The sequence below is a fragment of the Plectropomus leopardus genome, chromosome 3 (genome assembly GCF_008729295.1).
Source record: "Plectropomus leopardus isolate mb chromosome 3, YSFRI_Pleo_2.0, whole genome shotgun sequence".
NCBI lineage: Eukaryota > Metazoa > Chordata > Actinopteri > Perciformes > Serranidae > Plectropomus > Plectropomus leopardus.
Genome location: NC_056465.1, coordinates 10,688,653 through 10,706,275, shown reverse-complemented (window position 1 = coordinate 10,706,275; position 17,623 = coordinate 10,688,653). Strand labels below are relative to the sequence as shown.

The window sequence follows — 17,623 nt, the reverse complement described above, 5'->3', positions numbered from 1 at the left end:
TTAATTAATTATTATTCTTTTAAATATTTTAAAAGCAAAATTCTTGCGTTGATGGTGATGGGTGAACGTCACTATTTTGTATTTAGGTTGTATTTTTCTAATAATGTCTGCACTATTTTATGCTTCCATGAATATTTAATATAATACCCAGTAAAATGACATTTCGAGCTTCATGCCCTTCATTATTATATTGTTCAGTTTTTTCCTTTTCTTGTGCTATTACTTGTCTAGCACCTAGGCTTTTTGTCGTCTGAATGTGCATGCTTTTGTGAACTTTTTTTTAATGTCTTATTTATTTATTTATTTATTAAGTATTGACCTATTTGGGTCTCTAAAGAAATCAGTGCTTTCTTATTCATTTTTTTTCCGGAGGGGGTCTTATTTTGTGACGCAAAAATGTAACTGTCTACCATGACAAGCTTATTACAAAACAAATATAAATTATTATCAATAGCTGGCTATTTTGACATCGAAATGCAGGAAATTCCGCACTGACATAAACGTGATAGCAATATTTCTCATGTGATAAGGCTTTTATTTTGAATGGTTCGGGCCGGAAGTGTGTTTCTTGTTGCTGATCCTGGTTTGACTGTGGTCCTCTGTAGCAGCAGCGTGCACTAATTGGATGAGAGGGTGCGCTGGGAGAGCCGAGCGAGTGAACAGCTGGGTGTTGGATTAAACGGAGACACCTGATCCGTGTCACCGCGGTGGTTAACGCACCGGGCTGCAGACTGAACCGTCCGGCCTGCCGTTGTTTGGGCTCCACCTGATGTTCCGCTGCTCGCCTCCTTCTGTTTCCATCGGTGCTTCTGCTCGGAGGATGCGACGGGCCCGCGGTGCTCTGCGCACTGTGGAAACATCCATCAGCCGCTGCTCTGCTTCCAGGTGCCCGGAGCATCCTCTTCAGCACCGAAAATTAATCTGAATAATTGAGATCGTGTTGGTGAGGGAAATAAGAAAGCGTCGTGCAGGGCAGGCGTTACTGTCGGAGTCTCCATCCTTTTTCAGCGAGGTATGAAACAAGAACAAAACGTCGCTGGAATAAATTCTCCTGATCTGTTTGTATAGATGCATCTGGAAGGCAGCTGTTCTGCTGTCGGGTTTTCTACACTGAGGTCATGTGACGGGCATGTTCAGTGCTTGGATCAGATATTATTTACTGTTATTGTATGTTGTGGGCTCATCTGTCAAGGTGGCCTGCAGCACCGCTGGATATTCAACCACTTCAGCTATCAGGATTACATGCGCGGTGACCACAGTGCTGCATCTCTAACTGAGATCGGAGGACACATGGCTTTATTGTGCTGTGTCCATATCAGTCAATGGGACTGATTGCTGTGTTTAACATATTCTACCTGCAGGGCTCCACCTAGCATTTATAGCGCTTTAAACAAAATTCAATTTTGTAAACATTTTCAGAAACTATATATCAATGCCAAAAATAAAAATAGTGTGAAATCATTGAATGATATGAGAAAATGCTTAAACCAGCGACACTGTTAGGTCTCAGTGCTCGAGGCTTCAGCTGACAAAAAAAATTTGTAGAATATAGTATATGTTTCAAAAATGCCTTATAATAATAATAATAATAAGCCCTGGATCTAATAATCTCTCATTAGGTATATACTGCACTTGAATCGATGAACTCAATTACATTCCGCTACTGTTGACAAAAATTCTGATTGTTTTCTAACTCCAGTTAATACATTTAATGATAGCAGTTGTAAAGTATTATGTTTATACTCAATACTTATTACTGGGTAATCAGTCTCCACTTTTCATCCCCTACAATGCCCCTTGGTGTAGTGTATCTAATAAAGAGACCTCTGCGTGTATTTGACAAAATAAATATAAATTAGATAAACTTAGCAAAATAAGTACAACTAAAATAATAACCAAATAATAAGTAGGTTATTTTTCTCTTTTTAAAAAAAAAAAAATCCAGACAAACTTTTACCCATGCAGCTGCCTTTGTATTCTATGCAGGTTTTTTTTTTCATCCTCATATTTCTGTTATATTTCACATAATGACTTTTTCAAATTAGACCCTTCCACTGCTGCTGCTGTTGTTGTATTTAGGGGGTGTCATAGTGCTTGATGTTTGCTTATCTAACTTTATCTTATATTTGTAGGCAGCAGACTGTTAGGATTTACTGCTGCACATAGGATAGAAATTTGAATAACTGAACGTAATCAAATGTCATTGCTTTGTTGAAACTCTGCTGTTGGTTTAAGTACTCACTTCAGTCAAATAATTAGAGTCCCTCAGCAGAGCTCTTCATTGAGGGACATTGTGCAGGTGTCCTACTCCAAAAGAAACAAAGAAAAGGCCTTGATGATGGATCCTTATATGTGAGTCAATGCATGGCATAGATGGTTCCTATGGTGACAGATTCACAGACTGAGATGAATATCCAAAAGAGCTTTAATTTGTAGAGGTGTGTCATCGGCACCTGCAGTGTTACAATAAGTGTATTCTTCTATAAAGACATAATCCTCCATGGAGCCGCTGTTCGAACACTTCACTTCTGGCTTGATAGGATTCATTCTCTCACAGTCAGTGAAGTATTTTCTACATCCTGATACTGAAATCACACTGCAGTTTAAAAAGCCTGAGCTCTGTCAGTCCTGTATTTTTATTCTTTTGGGTTTCCAGAGCAATATTTTACATATACTTAAAATCTAAAAATCCTTATAAATGTCCAAAATAGTTGGGTCCTTGACTGTGAGTTTGAGGAAACAAACCTCTGAACCAATATGTCTATTGAAAATCCATTAAAGGAGAAAACTGGCAAATATATCACAGGATGACATCTGCTGCCTGTGAAGTCAAACTGTGTCATTTAGTCTAAGATTAATTTCTCTTCTCTTAGTTTTGACATCACTGCTCCTGATAAGAGTGTATGAACTTAGGTGTGTGTTTTTGAGGGGCTGCTTCCAATTCTGCTGGATCTCTTAACTTACTTTTCACTGAGTCTGACTTTGGCTGCCTTTCATTTGAGTTTTCCTGAGCAGGCAAAAAGCACTTCAACTGAAAACATGTTTGATTTTAACCTAGACAGCAGCAGAAAATGTTGGCTTGATTGTACTTTTCTGAAACCACAGAGATGTAACATTTATATGCAGCGGCACCAAATTCTGGAGCTTTAGCATCAGCGGTCTCTGTGGGGCCCCCCATTTTTCCTGTCTCTGTCACGTACCTTTTGATTATTTTTTTTTCAACAATGTCAGTCTGACCTCTCTCCCTTTCCTTTCCTTCTTTCTTTCTTTCTTTCTTTCTTTCTTTTCTTTTTTTTTGGAGCCCCGATTTCTCTTTCTTGGGGAAAGCAATTGTGTCAAATTGACAAGTTTGCATCATGTCAACCACCAGCTGGAGTGTTTGTTGGTCTGGTACCGCGTGGTTCATTATGGTTGTTGAAGGTTTTCTACCTATTGAGCAAAAACAGATGCCATGAGATCGCATCATTTTCAAAAGTATTTGCATCTTTCCACTGCCTAGGCAGCCCGAAGTCGTTCTTATAATCGGCAAAATGCTCCTTTAAGTGATAAGAGGGTCCCCAGAGAGCTTCCACATTTTTTTATATAAACAAAGTCAGTCTTTTAACCGATTTATTCGGCCAATTTTTATGTAGTTATGGTACTTATTACTTAGAAATACAAAAATGGCAAACAATAACAAACTTTTCATTACAGGCTTTTAGAGCCCCCCCTTCCATTGGAGCCCTGGGTAATCAGTCCCACTTTTTCCCCCAACTATGATGCTACTATATGTCTCATTCATATCATATCAACACTTAAGTTTTGGTGTTTTTTTAATGAGACACTGTGGCACCAAAATTGGTTGTTTTAAGCCAAAACATGACTGTTTCCTAACCATATCAGAGTATTTTTTTGTGCCTTAACGTAACACATTAACCATAGTGTTGATACCTAAAGAGGAACATAGTTTCAACATAAAATATACATATGAAATGTGCAAATGTTACATATCCATGGTTTGCAGAAACTTATAATGCCAGTATTTATTCATTATTATTATATAGTGAGTGGGTTGTTTTTGTTATTTTGAATCTTTAATAATCTTGACATAACCTTGCACACTGTAAAGATAAATGCTCTAACACTATTATTCTTCCTTGGCTGAGTGAAAAGAGATTGTGCATAAAGGGCGAACAGCCACTGAATGCAAACAGAAAGCATGTTTCCATTAATTCAATAAACATTTTATGGCAGAATACTAGCATTCAGTCAAAGGTGCAGAGTCAGCCTATGTATAATGGCAGTGCTAAAGAGAGCTTTAACTGAGGCATTTATGTCAGCCCTTTCCCTAGGAGCATCTGTGCACTTCTGCAAAACACAACAAAAAAGCATCCAAATGTAAAACTTACCTTAAAAATTATTTATCCGGTTGAATAGTTTTGATACCTTTTTCAGCAGACTGTAGCTAATTTGCATTGAAACGAATCAGTAGTTCTGGTTCTGGGAACCAAACATTGTTTGTATTGTCCATTATGAAGAATATTAATATAAGCACAAGAAAATATTTTTGATAAGGATATTATGAACTGGATTAAGCTGTAGTTGTATGGCTCAAGATTTTGGAGGTAACTTGAATTTGCTGTTTGCCATAATGTGCCTGTGTGTTTAAACACAAGACAGCTTGTTCTGCCTCTGATCATGACTGACCTGACTGTGTGTTCACTTTTCTCTCCTCATCCTCAGTGCCGTCTGTTGGTGTGATGGCTGTGTTCTTGGGGCTTCTTCTCTCCGTGCTCCTCCTGTCCCTCCACTCTCCTCCCAGTCAGGCGTCTCCCTCCTGCCCTGTGAGCTGTCGCTGCTACAGCCTCACTGTGGAGTGTGGGTCCACCGGCCTGAGGGACGTCCCCAAGCACGTTCCTCCATCCACACAGGTTGGCTTACTGTACTCAAAGAGGGCATTTCCACAGATGTTACTTCAGTCTTGACTGATGCTGACATACAGTTCTCCACCAAGACGTAATTCTTTGTTATATTTGCCGATACTGACACAAACTCGTCTGTCTTCATTTCATCTTCTCTCTATCCAGACCATCTTCCTCCAGGACAATGTGATTGGTCAGATTCGTCGACAGGACTTCATTCTGCTGAGGCATCTGCACTACTTGTATCTGCAGGTAACCCACACACACACACACACACGCACACCTACAGATTTGGATATAAAGCGCTGCTTCTGAATATGAACCTGTTTATTTGTTATCAATGCAAAGTTTCCACGGAGCTCTTGTCTACATCAACAGTTAAACCATGTATGCATCTGTTTATTGTATTGATTGTGTATTTTGTGCTCACAAGTGTAACTTAGCTTCACAGCAGTTATACAACACATTGAAATGGAATAACTGCCCAAAAAAAGGGTTTTAATGCAACTGAGGAGCTCTCTTGGACATATTATATAGCATATAGTATATATATTAAATGCATTTCCAGGGGCAAGTGCACTTATATATGTATTTTTATATTTATATATATATATTGTTTACACTTAAAGGAGCTACATGGTGCGGAAATTTTTTCATGTTGTTTGTCACATGCATAATGCCCCAGAATCTGCTTATGGCAGGACATAATGAAATATTATTAAAGGAATACTTCACCCACAAAATGACCATTTGTTTATTCAATTAGTTTAAAGGGGCCAAGTTCAAATACTGCAAAACTGCCGTTTTCTGTGCAGGCAAGTGAGAAAAACAAAGTATTTATTTATGGGATTACATAATGACTAACTGATTTACAAATGGTCCTTTTGTGGGTGAAGCATTCCTTTAATAATATTTATCATGAGTTTTTATTATAAGGAAAAATATTGATATATAAAAATATATTTAAAGAAAATGTGTTGTCATTTATGCAAAAATGACTGCTTAGGATGGCCTAATGTGCTGGAAACGGGATGCTTTCTGTCTTTTTACTCAACAACACAAGAATTTAATCGAGGATTTTGTGAAGAGAATAAAGCTGTAATGTCACAAAAACATTGATCCAAATATTCTATCATTTGGATCTAACTAACTATAAAGACTATAGAGAGAAACATAAATTAACTAATTAATTTAAAAGATCATTTTGCCTTCTTAATAAAATCAGAGAAAGTAAAATAAATAAACAATTGTTTACACAGATCAGCACTTAGTCCAGGCAGCACACTATGCAGAATCTGTGGACCCACTTTTCCAATATAAATCAAGACTGGGTCCCAAATTTTATAAAATGTGGATAAAATTGACAGTTTTAGCATTTCACTCTTGTAACATTGTTGGACACAATATGGATAAAAAAAGGTTCAAAAACTTGTCTGAACCATATTATTTTTTTCCACACGTTCTTCTGTCTCATAAAATCTTGACGCCTACATCACCCACAATGCAACACGACGGCAAAGCGTTCAATCATTGACTCAGGTGTGTTATGCTAGCATAATGTAGCCTCAAGCAGCGACGAGCAGCGGCCTACAGAAGTCTGGGGAGCTCATATCTGTGTAACTCCACACGTGCAGGTTTTTGGATATTTATCGGACTTCATAGGCCTACGTCTCGCTCTGGAAACACCCAAGACTTTATAAAACGTTTTTTAATCCACACCTGGAAAACACTTTTGTGTTCAAAATCGGCGGAGGTTCTTTCAAGAGAGATGCAGGCAGGTGAGTTCCTCTCCATATTTCTTTGTAGGCAAAAAAATAAAATAAATTGAGCCACACAAAACTGAAGACACACTACCAAAGCTGTCAAGGCACTCGTTTTAATATTTTGAAAACTCAGTATGAGCAGTAGAAGCTGCAGTTCCTGAGTATTAACCAGCGGCAGAGCTTTGTGTTTGGTCACTCTCTCACGTTGCTCTCCCTCCAGAACAACACCATCTCAGCGGTGGAGCCCGGATCTTTCCAGAACCAGGGTCAGCTGTTGGAGCTGGCTCTGAACGGGAACCGGGTCCACCTGGTGACGGCGGACATGTTTCAGGGACTCGAACATCTCCGCATTCTTTACCTGGCAGGAAATGACATCACACGCCTGCAGGACTACACCTTCCGTGGCTTACAGGTAAGGCCGTGTTAGAGCACATGTATGTTGACTCATTTAACACTAAACTCAATACAGAGCTTTACAAGACGCATTCTCCATGTGCTGCTCAGCATAGCAGTTTTGGTCGTTCCTGTGAGAGGCTCTGTAGATGATATGTACGCACTGCTCTCTGTGTGCCACTGCAGCGTCTGCAGGAGCTCCATCTGCAGCACAACAGCATAGAGATGTTGGCAGACCAGGCTCTAGTTGGTTTGACGTCTTTGGCTCTACTGGACCTGAGCAGGAATAACCTTCACACCATTGGCCCTGCGTCCCTGAGACCTCTGGTCAGCCTGCAGGTGCTGCGCATCACAGGTGAGACTGTAACCAGCGTACATTTTGCCTGTGATGAGGAACATCTGTCATGTTTTGTTAAACCTGCAAATGGCTGTTTTGCACATTGAGTTATAAACCAGCTACTCCTAAAGGAGTTTGTTACTATGGTAACCACCATGTCCTACCAATTTGAGGGTTAAATAAATGCAGCATGGTTCATATAAACTGAACCAGGCAGGCAGGCCCCTCTGGACTGAGCACTCCTTATCTAATGCTTTTAAAAATTTATTTTATGAATCACATTATTGAGCAATTATGCAGTTCTCTCCTTCTGTATGTTTACTCCCAAACCTCCCACGTCTTTATACAGTTAGCACAGTTTCCTCATATTCTGGTCAGCCCAAAATCACTCATAACCTACTTTTCGAATACATATATTTATTTGCACCTTACATACCTTATAAACGGTCATGGTAAAAGTATTCAGATCCATTGCTTGAGTTCAAGTTCTAATACGTCATGGTTAAAATACTAAAAAAAAGCCCTTCATTAAAGATTGTACTTATGTAAAAGTAAATAAGTATAATCAGGAAAATGTACTTTTAAGTATGAAAAGTAAAAGTACCCTATTAAGAATTACCTACCCCCCCATATCAAAACAATTGGAAAAATGTTAATTTTTTTATTAAATTGTTTATGAAAATGGTTTCAAAAGTTGATTCAGAAAAACAAAACAAAAAAGAAAACACTCCCAAAACATAAAAGTTTTTTAAAAAGAGAGGAAAAAAAACAAGAAAATGACATAAATGTTTATCAAAATAGTTTTCAATTTGTTTTCTGTGGATCAGATAATTGGTTAATCAACCAATCATTTCACCTGTACTTGTTGGGTAGTTTAATTTGTAACAAAACATATTTGACAAACTCTTCTTAGGTGGTTTTTAAAATGTAAAAATCTTAAATGTAGCAAAGTAAAAAGTGCAATATTTCCCTCTGAAGTGTAGTGGAGCATTATAAAGTGGGATGAAAAAAGAAGACTCATGTTAAGTATAAGTACCTTACATTTTTTAAGAAAGTACAGTATTTGAGTGAATGTACTGACTGAATACTAAATGTAGCTACTACTACTCATCACGAAACATTGTCTTTCATTACTCTGAACTGTCTTCTTCCTGCCATCAGCACCAGTGACCTTGACTGGCTCAGCCTCTAGTGGTCAACCTAACCTCCTGTGCTCTGCTCTGCTGTAGACAACCCATGGCGCTGTGACTGCGCTCTCCACTGGCTGAGGAGCTGGATCGATGAGGAGGGCCAGCGGCTGCTCAGCTCTGCAGAGCGTCGACTGGTCTGCACCGAGCCTCCGCGCCTCTCCCATCTCAGCCTGGTGGAGGTGCCCCTCAACAGCTTGGTGTGCATCCCTCCGCTGGTGCAGCTGGAGCCCAGGAGGCTGGCTGTGCGTCTGGGAGAGAGCCTCAGGGTGTCCTGCCATGCCTCTGGTTACCCCCGGCCACAGGTAGGCAACCTTAAATGAATACTTCACCCACAAAATTATTATTCATATATAAATTATTCGTGTTGTGTTAGTTTGAATTTGTGAAAAAAACTTCTTGCATGCTTCTGGTGATTGGAGACAAAGGTCAAATCATAACTAAAAACTTGTTGATATTTAAGTAATGCATAATGTTAAATGTAGATGTGTTTCTCCTACGGACCATAACGTGGGTTTTTCTTTTGGACAGGTTTCTATACTCCACAGCCTTGAAAACTGTCAGCAAGTTGTTTTGTGTTCAACACATTCATGACAACGCCTACAGCCAATTTCAAAACAGACAAAAAGCCTTTTCTTTTCATAAGTACACCCATACAGCTTGGAAATTTATTTACTTGAAACATTCTGAATGCAAACAGGATGTCAGTTTTTACTCATGAGGGACAGATCTTCCTCTACACTCACCACTTTCCCTTGAGCTTTGTATGAGCCCATGCTGCGTCTAAATGTCGCTTTGCATTCCACTCAAAGACAGTTTTCTCCTGCACTGTCTGGAGTGAAGCAGAGTGACTGCACAGCGCTCAGAGTTCCAGCTGACAAAGATGGCTTTCAGTGGTTTGTTTGCGATGGCACATGGATTTTTATGGTATCCATGTATTGTGTCTATATGTGTGTGTGTGTGTGTGTGTGTGTGTGTGTGTGTGTGTGTGTGTGTAGTATTAAAAAGATAGAAATATGGCCTTCATATTTCTTAAATTGATCTTGATGATCAGTACTTAAGCAGAACAGTGACCTTAAACATCAAACATCGACTTGGACTTAAGAATGAACTGATTAGAATCTGGTGGTCGAAGGTCACGGTGACCTCACAAAAGATATTTTTGACTCAAGAATTCATACACTGGTTATGACATTTCACAAACATTTCTAATAGGATAACATGATAAAAGTGATGATATTTTATATCCAAAAGGGTCACTGGTACACAGAGACATACAACCACAAGGGGGTAATATTTGTTTGATTATTTATGTGATGGTGATGTTCTAAGCAAAACAACTGATCATAAAACACTTAATGCTTTTCCAGGTGACCTGGAGGAAGGCGTCCCCGGGTAAAGTGGTGCTTTCTCCCAGAGGCCTGGTTCAGGAGCTGGGTGCTGCAGGAGGTGGAATGGGTGGAGCGGAGGAGCCCTCAGAGGGAGGCAGAGTCAGTCTGCAGAAGAATGACGGCGAGCGCTTTGACCCCGACACCGGCAGCGGCATGCTGTTTCTCAGTAATGTGACAGTGGCTCACGCAGGTTTCTATGAATGTGAGGCCTGGAACGCAGGCGGTGTTGCCAGGGTGACCTTTCAGCTTGCCATCAACTCATCCACCTCCTCTTCCTCGTCTTCCTCCTCCATCTGGGCCTCGTGGTCTCAGGTGTCTTCGCCATACTCACCTGCATGGCCCAGGCTGAAGGGCCACGGTCCTGCTGTGGGCTCAGACGTGAGCCGAGAGCCCCTGTACGCTCTGGGCAGCATGGCCTTCAGCGCTCTGGGAGCTGCCACTCAGACCGCCATCGCTGTGGGCATCTCCCTGCTGGCTCTGACCGCCCTGCTGTTGGTCGCCATGATCTACAGCCGACATCACCAACGAGAGAAGGAAGCGGATGGAGCTGAGAAGGTATGTGTCTGTTGTCTAGCTTGAGCTAGATTTTTTTTTTTTGAACAACACCAAATTTGAAAAAAAAAAGAAAAATCACCTGAAAAATCCAAAAAAAGAGAAAATTCTTGATGAATTTAAGTATATGGACGCTGCATTTAACCAGAGCAAAACGATGTAAAAACTTACATTTACAAACTCTTTCACAACTCATGCAGTATAATCCAGTTGTATGCTCAGTACCTCTAAGACAGCCCTTTCCAATGGGGAACTGAACTGAGAATGAAATCTGTGCTCTTCTAAATCAGACTCCATTGACAAAAACAGGCATTTCATTTGCAAAACACGGGAGCTGCTGGTCTGCTGCTGCAACGATCAGTTAGTTTGTGTGTATATTATTCTGTGATGTTGCGGAATCTGAGCTAACTCTTAAAAACACCAAAGTCACATAATGAACTACCGACTGAGGCAACTGATTGTTTGTGAAGTGGTGAGCATATGACTGGATAAATGAGACTTTAATGATACTGCATGAGTGATACAGGGTGATTAATAGATCATTGCCTAGATTGCCAGTTTGACCACAGTTCATGAGCAGTGATTGCCGTGACTGACGGCCGCTTTAGAGACTCCTGTTTGGAACAAGTTTTTGTTCTCATGCAGTAAGGCCATATGACGCGCTACAAGACAGAGTGGCACTGGAACAAGTCCTTCAATCTGAAAACTTGGCGTTTGAGCGCTCTCTTTTCAAAGTCAATAGGTTTTTCGAACGGGTTTTTGGTAAGACGCCTGAAATAAGCTTTGTGATTGAAACGAGATTAAGAGACTTTCACGTTTTGTTCTATGACATGAAAAATGCGTCAGTAAATAACCTCACTCGTGAATTTTAAAGCTCTTGGGTTTCTTAAAAATGGTGGTACCTAACAAGAAACTCGATGAGATAACGGTGTGTCTCAATGTTGAACACTGCTTTCGGACTTTAGTTGGCGCCCTGGCACATTTCCCCTATCTACGTCTTTGACAAGTGAATTGTCAGCTGTTCTAGAGTTCATTCCAGGTAAATGTAACCAGAGAGAAAGCTGAAAACTGAACAAAGAAACAAAAACAGAGCGCGGCGTAGAGGCTTCCATCTCGAGCGCCATCTTGCGCCACTGATTACTCAAAATGTGTGCTATTAAGCGCAGTTGTAAAATCTTAAAACTTTTTTTAAAAAAACATTTTATTATATATTGCATGTCATTGCGAATCATACCCCCGAAGTGATGGAGGTGTATTTTAACCTGCAGGAGGAGAGCATCTTATATGTAAACGATTACTCTGACGGGCCCACCACCTTCGCCCAGCTCGAGGAGTACCGTGACGAGCGCGGCCATGAGATGTATGTTCTCAACAGGGCCAAGCCTGTTCTCCCTCCTGCTCCGCCCACAGCTGTCTCCACCACGAACCTTGGCTGCCCCGCGCCATCCGACACCTCCAGCCACACCCTCTCCTCGGGGCCGGGCCAGACAATGAGTCCCACTCTGGCCCCCAACAAAAAGCAGCAACAGCAGCAGCAAGAGGGCGACATACGGACCATGAGGAGAATGGCGGGGGAGGGAGGGGAAGCGGAGCCTGTGATCACATCAGAGGCGGAGGGGATGTTTCTTAATCACACAGGCCTGTTCATGGATTCGCAGATCGCCTATGAGATCCACTGCTGAAGGGGGGTAGAGACTCCACAGAGGGTTTGTGTGTGAAGCCGTGGTTCACAGCAGAGCCTGTCGCATCTTTTCTGAACGTCAGGGTCACTGCTGACCGAATCCCTCATCCCTCTGGAAGAATTTACTTTCCACAAGACTCACAGTGAGGAACTCTGATTGGAGAAGGTTGACATACCTGGGACAGCTCACCATCTGGTCTATTACATCAATAACACTTGAGACTTCTCATGGACATACTGTGACCTTGCACGCCAAAACAACAGCAGTGAGTAGACTGATGAGTAGATTGCCGTTCAAATGCTCATCTCTCAAAGACAATTTTGAGTGGACTCAGGCTGAGCTGCACACAAACTGAGCCTCCCTGAACACAAATTTCTGGGTCAGCAATTAAACAGAGTGACTGTCATACCAGGAACCTTTACCATCATCGTTGTGCAAGACTCAACATCTGGCCTCTCAAGAGCTCAGACAAAGCTCTGAAGTTATTTAGAGGGTGAGTATAATAACAATAAAGGGGGAATTATGGAATCTTACATTTCATGAGCATGTAGGAACCCTAGTGTGTTTTATTACTGTTGACATGTTTTAATTTAATCTCAGACTGTGCAGGCTGTTGAGCATCAGAAGGCAGTACAGCAACAGTTCAATTTTGTATTTATTTAAAAAGTTTGGGAACATGTGAAGTCATCACAAAGAAAGGATCTTAATGGAAAATTCTGTTTGTCTTCAATTTAAGTCTTAATCTCCCATCACGAAACTGTCAACACGGTGGAGCTGTTGCAGCGGCAGAAAGTAATGTTCAGCAAGGTAAACAATACTGAATATAGCCACACAACTGAAACAAAATGAAACTCTGTAAAAGTAATATAATTTAAATATTTAGGCAGAGGCCAATATGAAATGTTGGGATTACTAAGTCATAGGAGGCTCTGACAGCTAAACATACTGCAAAAAAGTGCATACAAATAATCAAACATAAACAAATTAAGAAAACTTTGATGAATGATTGATTTCTTTATTTTGAACATGTAAAATACAAAAACAAGTTATATCAATAACAATAGAGAAAGGAAAAAAAAGACAATGAATGCCATCTGAAAATTGCATCAGTCTTGATCAATTTGACAACACATTGCTGCAAATACTTTTTTTACATACTATCCTATGGCTTTATCAACATACTGTTATGACTTTTCAACATACTATACAATCACTTTTTTTTTTAAATCGACATGATGTACTATGACTTACTAGTTTTTTGATACCTCCATTGACTTTTTTTCAAAATATTATACCAATACAATTTTTTAACTTTTTTTTTTCATAATATTCTTTGACTTTGTCTTATTTTTTTCCACATGCTCTAACGTGACTTTTTTCTGATAAACCTTTTTTTTGTATGGTGGTTTTTTATGTATATGCTGTGCTATGACCTTTTCCACATTCTACGCTGACTTTTTCTTAGGTTTTTAGACATGTTGCATTATGACTTTTAATAGTTCTTTTGACATACTATACTATGACTTTTAAAAACTTTTTTCAGCATGCTATACATGTTTTTTCAACACATACTATGACATTTCTTTCTTTGATTTTAATATAAACTATCCCATAATATATCCCATTTTTGATATACTGCACTGACTTTTTTTTATAGTATAGAAAACACAACCTAACACAGAAACAAACGTACAGTGTGTTTTTATTCTGATTGTTCCTGTTTATTGGTGTTTTTTCTTTTTGCAGTGTGTTGAGCTCTCAGGGCCACCGTAAGAGGCCTTATTGGATCAGTCAGCAACATGATCTGTATACAAGTGTGTCGGCACACACAAACAATAACGAATTAGAAATTCACTTAAAAACAGACTGAAAAACTGTGTGAATAAAAGCTTGAAGAATAGAGGAAAAATGAATGCCTGAAGTCTATGTGACTAAAACCGTTGCACTTACAAATCACTGTGAGTGTGTGGATGATTTTCTCCAATAACATGGCTACCGCGGGCCTACGTTTTATTCAAAATCTTAAACACATCAGTGATCACAGAAATATTTAATGTTTATATCCTAAATGTTGCCCTTCCGTTAATTTTGCCTGTCGCTTAATTAAGGTGCTTTAGTTCCTGTTCCAGTCCTGTGGGAATGATGACTCAATTTTACTGGTAATCACATTGGTCACAAGACAGGCTGTAGTTTTTGATCTGATTGTATGGACTTTTTTTTATTGCCCAGTGTCTGCTGGGATATGCTGCATCCTCCCAAAACCTTAAATAGGAAAAGCAGTTACTGATAATAATCTTTTAATTAATTAAACTGTGAGCATATACCATATTTAACAAAAATAAATTTAATTTCCTTCGTATTTTTATGTCATATTCAGACACCCCATGAAAAAAATGTCCATAGTTGGGATTGGAGTGCATTTCTGTTTATGTATGTGAAATGTTACCATTATTAAAACCAACTGTAAAAAGAAAAGAAAATCTTTGCTCATTTCATTGTTTTCGAAACAAAACGGGATGTCTTTTTTTTTTTCCTTTAGAAGGATCCTTTGCGCAGTCTTGCTTCTTACATAATGTCTATTGTCCTTCCAGGATATTTTTGTGTAACTACAATCCATGTCTTTTTCTTTACTTTTTATGGCATACTGTATTCTGACTTTTTTAACAGTTTATTCATAGCATACTGTATTCTGACTTTTTTTTTTTTTTTACATACTTGACTGATTTTCTTAAAAAATGAATATATGACTTTTTAACAGTTCTTTTGACATACTATATAATAACTTGTGTCAAGTATGACTGAAAATGTTTTTCAGATTGCTATTCTATGCGTTTATATGTACTATCATGACTTTTTTGACATAACTTTTTTCCACATAAAATGACTTTTTCTTAGTTTTTACACTGACTTTTGTTAAATTCTCTTTTGAAATACTATGCTAAGACTTTTTTAAAACACGTTTTCAACAAGCTGTCAAACCGTTTATCTGACATCCTGTAATATGACACTTATGCTATATAGTATTTCTTTTTTGTGACATTTTCTCAAAATGCTATATTATGATATTTTAACAATTCTTTCAGCTGGCTATAGTGGGACATTTTTCGACATGCTATGGCATGACTGTTTCAAAACTTTTTGGAGATACAACTCCATTGACCTTTTAACCTTTTTTCGACATGCCATAGTATGAATTTTTTTAACAGGCTATTTTTATTTATTTTTTTTTTTACATTTTTAACATGCAATACAGTGACTTATTTTTTACATCCTTTACTATGACATTTGTAACACTTTTTTTTTTTTTTTTTTTTTTTAAAAACATTCAGCATTGTATACAATTATTTTTTTAACATGCTATAGAATGACTTTTTTTCATTATTTAAAAAATGTGTGTTTTTTTAACCACTTATTTCAACATACTATACTATTTTGATAGCACTGATTATTTTTTTTAACATACAATGGCTTTTGTCGACATACTATGATTTGTGATGGACCCTGAAGTAGGGCTACTGGATTGATTTTGGTTCATTAGTGACTATTTTTTCTTTGTCCGTTGGAGGCATCACAGGATTGACGTGCCTGATTCTGAGCACCTGGCCTGAGGGTTTAGGGCTGAGGGCTCAGCTCCAGCGATGCTCTGGCTCTATCACCGGCCTTTGTTTGGATTTGTGCTCTTCTTGCATCACAAAACCTTTCACTTAAGTTCTCTCACTCCTATTTACATTAGTTATTTTACTGATTGGGCGCAATGCTTTTAATTAACTAATTAATTTGTTCGTTACAGTATTTGTCATGGCCTGGGAGCCTGACTTTTGACAATGTTTTTGACATGCCATACTTGAATTTTTTTCGACACACTGCTATCACTTTTTCGACATGCTAGAGTGTTACGCTTTTTGCAAGATGCTGAAATGTGTTGTTTTTTTTTATGGATGGATTTTTTTTTTTTTTAAAATCTGGATTTTTGATGGAATACAATGCTAAAGTTTTTTTCATTATTTTTTATGACAAACTATTACATGGCAATTTTTTTTCAAGATTTTGAAGGACATACTACATTACATGACAATTTTCCAGCATTTTTCATGACATTACACTGAATTTCTCATGCATTTGATAACATACTATACTAAGTATTTTCATGATTTTTGATGACATACTATGATTATACTAAGTTTTTGTTGTCATATTACACTGCATAAATTTTGATATGATATACTATTTGAAGACCTAGGATACTAGGACTCTCCATGACTTAAAGACATACTATACTATGTATTTTATGATGTCATGCATTTCTCCTGATTTTAATCGATATCCTTTGCTGAAATACTATACTATGATATTTTTTCATGATTTTTCATGTTATTCTATTACTTTTTTTCAGGACTTTTGATGTCATTCTACAGAATGCAATTTCTGTCAATTTTTGAACGAAATATGACGTTTGTGTAAGATTTTGAACAGCATACTATACTTTGACATTTTTACCTATTTTTGAACGACATACTATATTATGACATTTTTGTCAGATTTTGAACAACATACTAAACTATGACGTTTTTGTCAGATGTTGAACGAAAAATTATACTATGAAGATTTTGTCACATTTTGAACAACATACTATACTGTGAGTTTTTCAATTCTTGAACAGCATACCATGCTATGACATTTTTGGCTCTTTTTGCAACTTATACTATGGCGTGTCTCTACAAGCTATAATTTGTCATTTTCAGCCATTTTTTCCACGTCAAAATTTTACACAGTTTTTCAACATACTGTACTATGTCAATTTTGATCGTTTTTTCAACATGCTATACTATGAGGTGTCTCGACATACTATTCTATGTTGTTTTCAGCCCTTTTTTTGGCCATGTCATATTTTGACATTTTTTACTCTACTATAGTATGGCATTTTGGGTCGTTTTTTCGACATGCTACATTATGGTGTTTTTGACCGTTTTTGCAAAGGTCTATGCTATGGTGTATTTTCGTTTTTGGGCATGTCTTATTTTGACATTTTTCGCCATACTAATCTATGGCATTTTCAGTCGTTTTTTCAATATGCTATGTTATGGTGTTTTGGGCTGTTTTTGCAACATTCTAAAATAGGGCGTGTCTCGGCACGCTATTTTATGCTAATTTCAGCTGTTTTCATTTGGTTTTTGGCCATCTCATATTTTGACTTTTTCCCATACTATAGCATGGCTTTTTCTATAGTTTTTTTCGACATGCTGAATTATGGTGTTCTGGGCCATTTATGCAACATTCTATGCTATGGCGAGTCTCAGCATGCTATTTTAAATGGTTTAATGTGGTTTTCAGCTGTTTTTGGGATATGTCATGTTTTGACATTTTTGCTATACAATAGCCTTTCCATTTTGGTCATTTTTTTGACATGCATTGTTTTG

The 17,623-nt window shown here is 38.3% G+C and overlaps 1 protein-coding gene across 2 annotated transcripts; it reads left to right on the top strand.

Moving 5' to 3' along the window:
- The first annotated feature begins 986 nt into the window (after positions 1 to 986).
- LOC121940180 (leucine-rich repeat-containing protein 24-like) lies at positions 987 to 13,189 on the top strand. Of its 2 annotated transcripts, XM_042483014.1 has the most exons (8): positions 987 to 1,012; positions 4,723 to 4,910; positions 5,067 to 5,153; positions 6,885 to 7,076; positions 7,244 to 7,412; positions 8,624 to 8,886; positions 9,952 to 10,527; positions 11,793 to 13,189. In XM_042483014.1, the coding sequence occupies exons 2-8, from the start codon at positions 4,740 to 4,742 to the stop codon at positions 12,204 to 12,206; spliced, it is 1,872 nt and encodes a 623-aa protein (XP_042338948.1). In that variant the 5' UTR covers positions 987 to 1,012; positions 4,723 to 4,739; the 3' UTR covers positions 12,207 to 13,189. The 2 variants fall into 2 exon arrangements, with proteins under 2 accessions (XP_042338948.1, XP_042338945.1); XM_042483011.1 differs by lacking the exons at positions 987 to 1,012; positions 4,723 to 4,910; positions 5,067 to 5,153 and adding an exon at positions 6,454 to 6,679.
- The last annotated feature ends 4,434 nt before the right edge of the window (positions 13,190 to 17,623 follow it).

Bases quoted from the DNA above. Each gene is read 5' to 3' on its own strand.
- LOC121940180 (XM_042483014.1), top strand. From the start codon at position 4,740: ATGGCTGTGTTCTTGGGGCTTCTTCTCTCCGTGCTCCTCCTGTCCCTC. The intron at 7,077-7,243 runs GTAAGGCCGTGT...GTGCCACTGCAG, and splicing joins ACACCTTCCGTGGCTTACAG to CGTCTGCAGGAGCTCCATCT. The intron at 7,413-8,623 runs GTGAGACTGTAA...GCTCTGCTGTAG, and splicing joins GCAGGTGCTGCGCATCACAG to ACAACCCATGGCGCTGTGAC.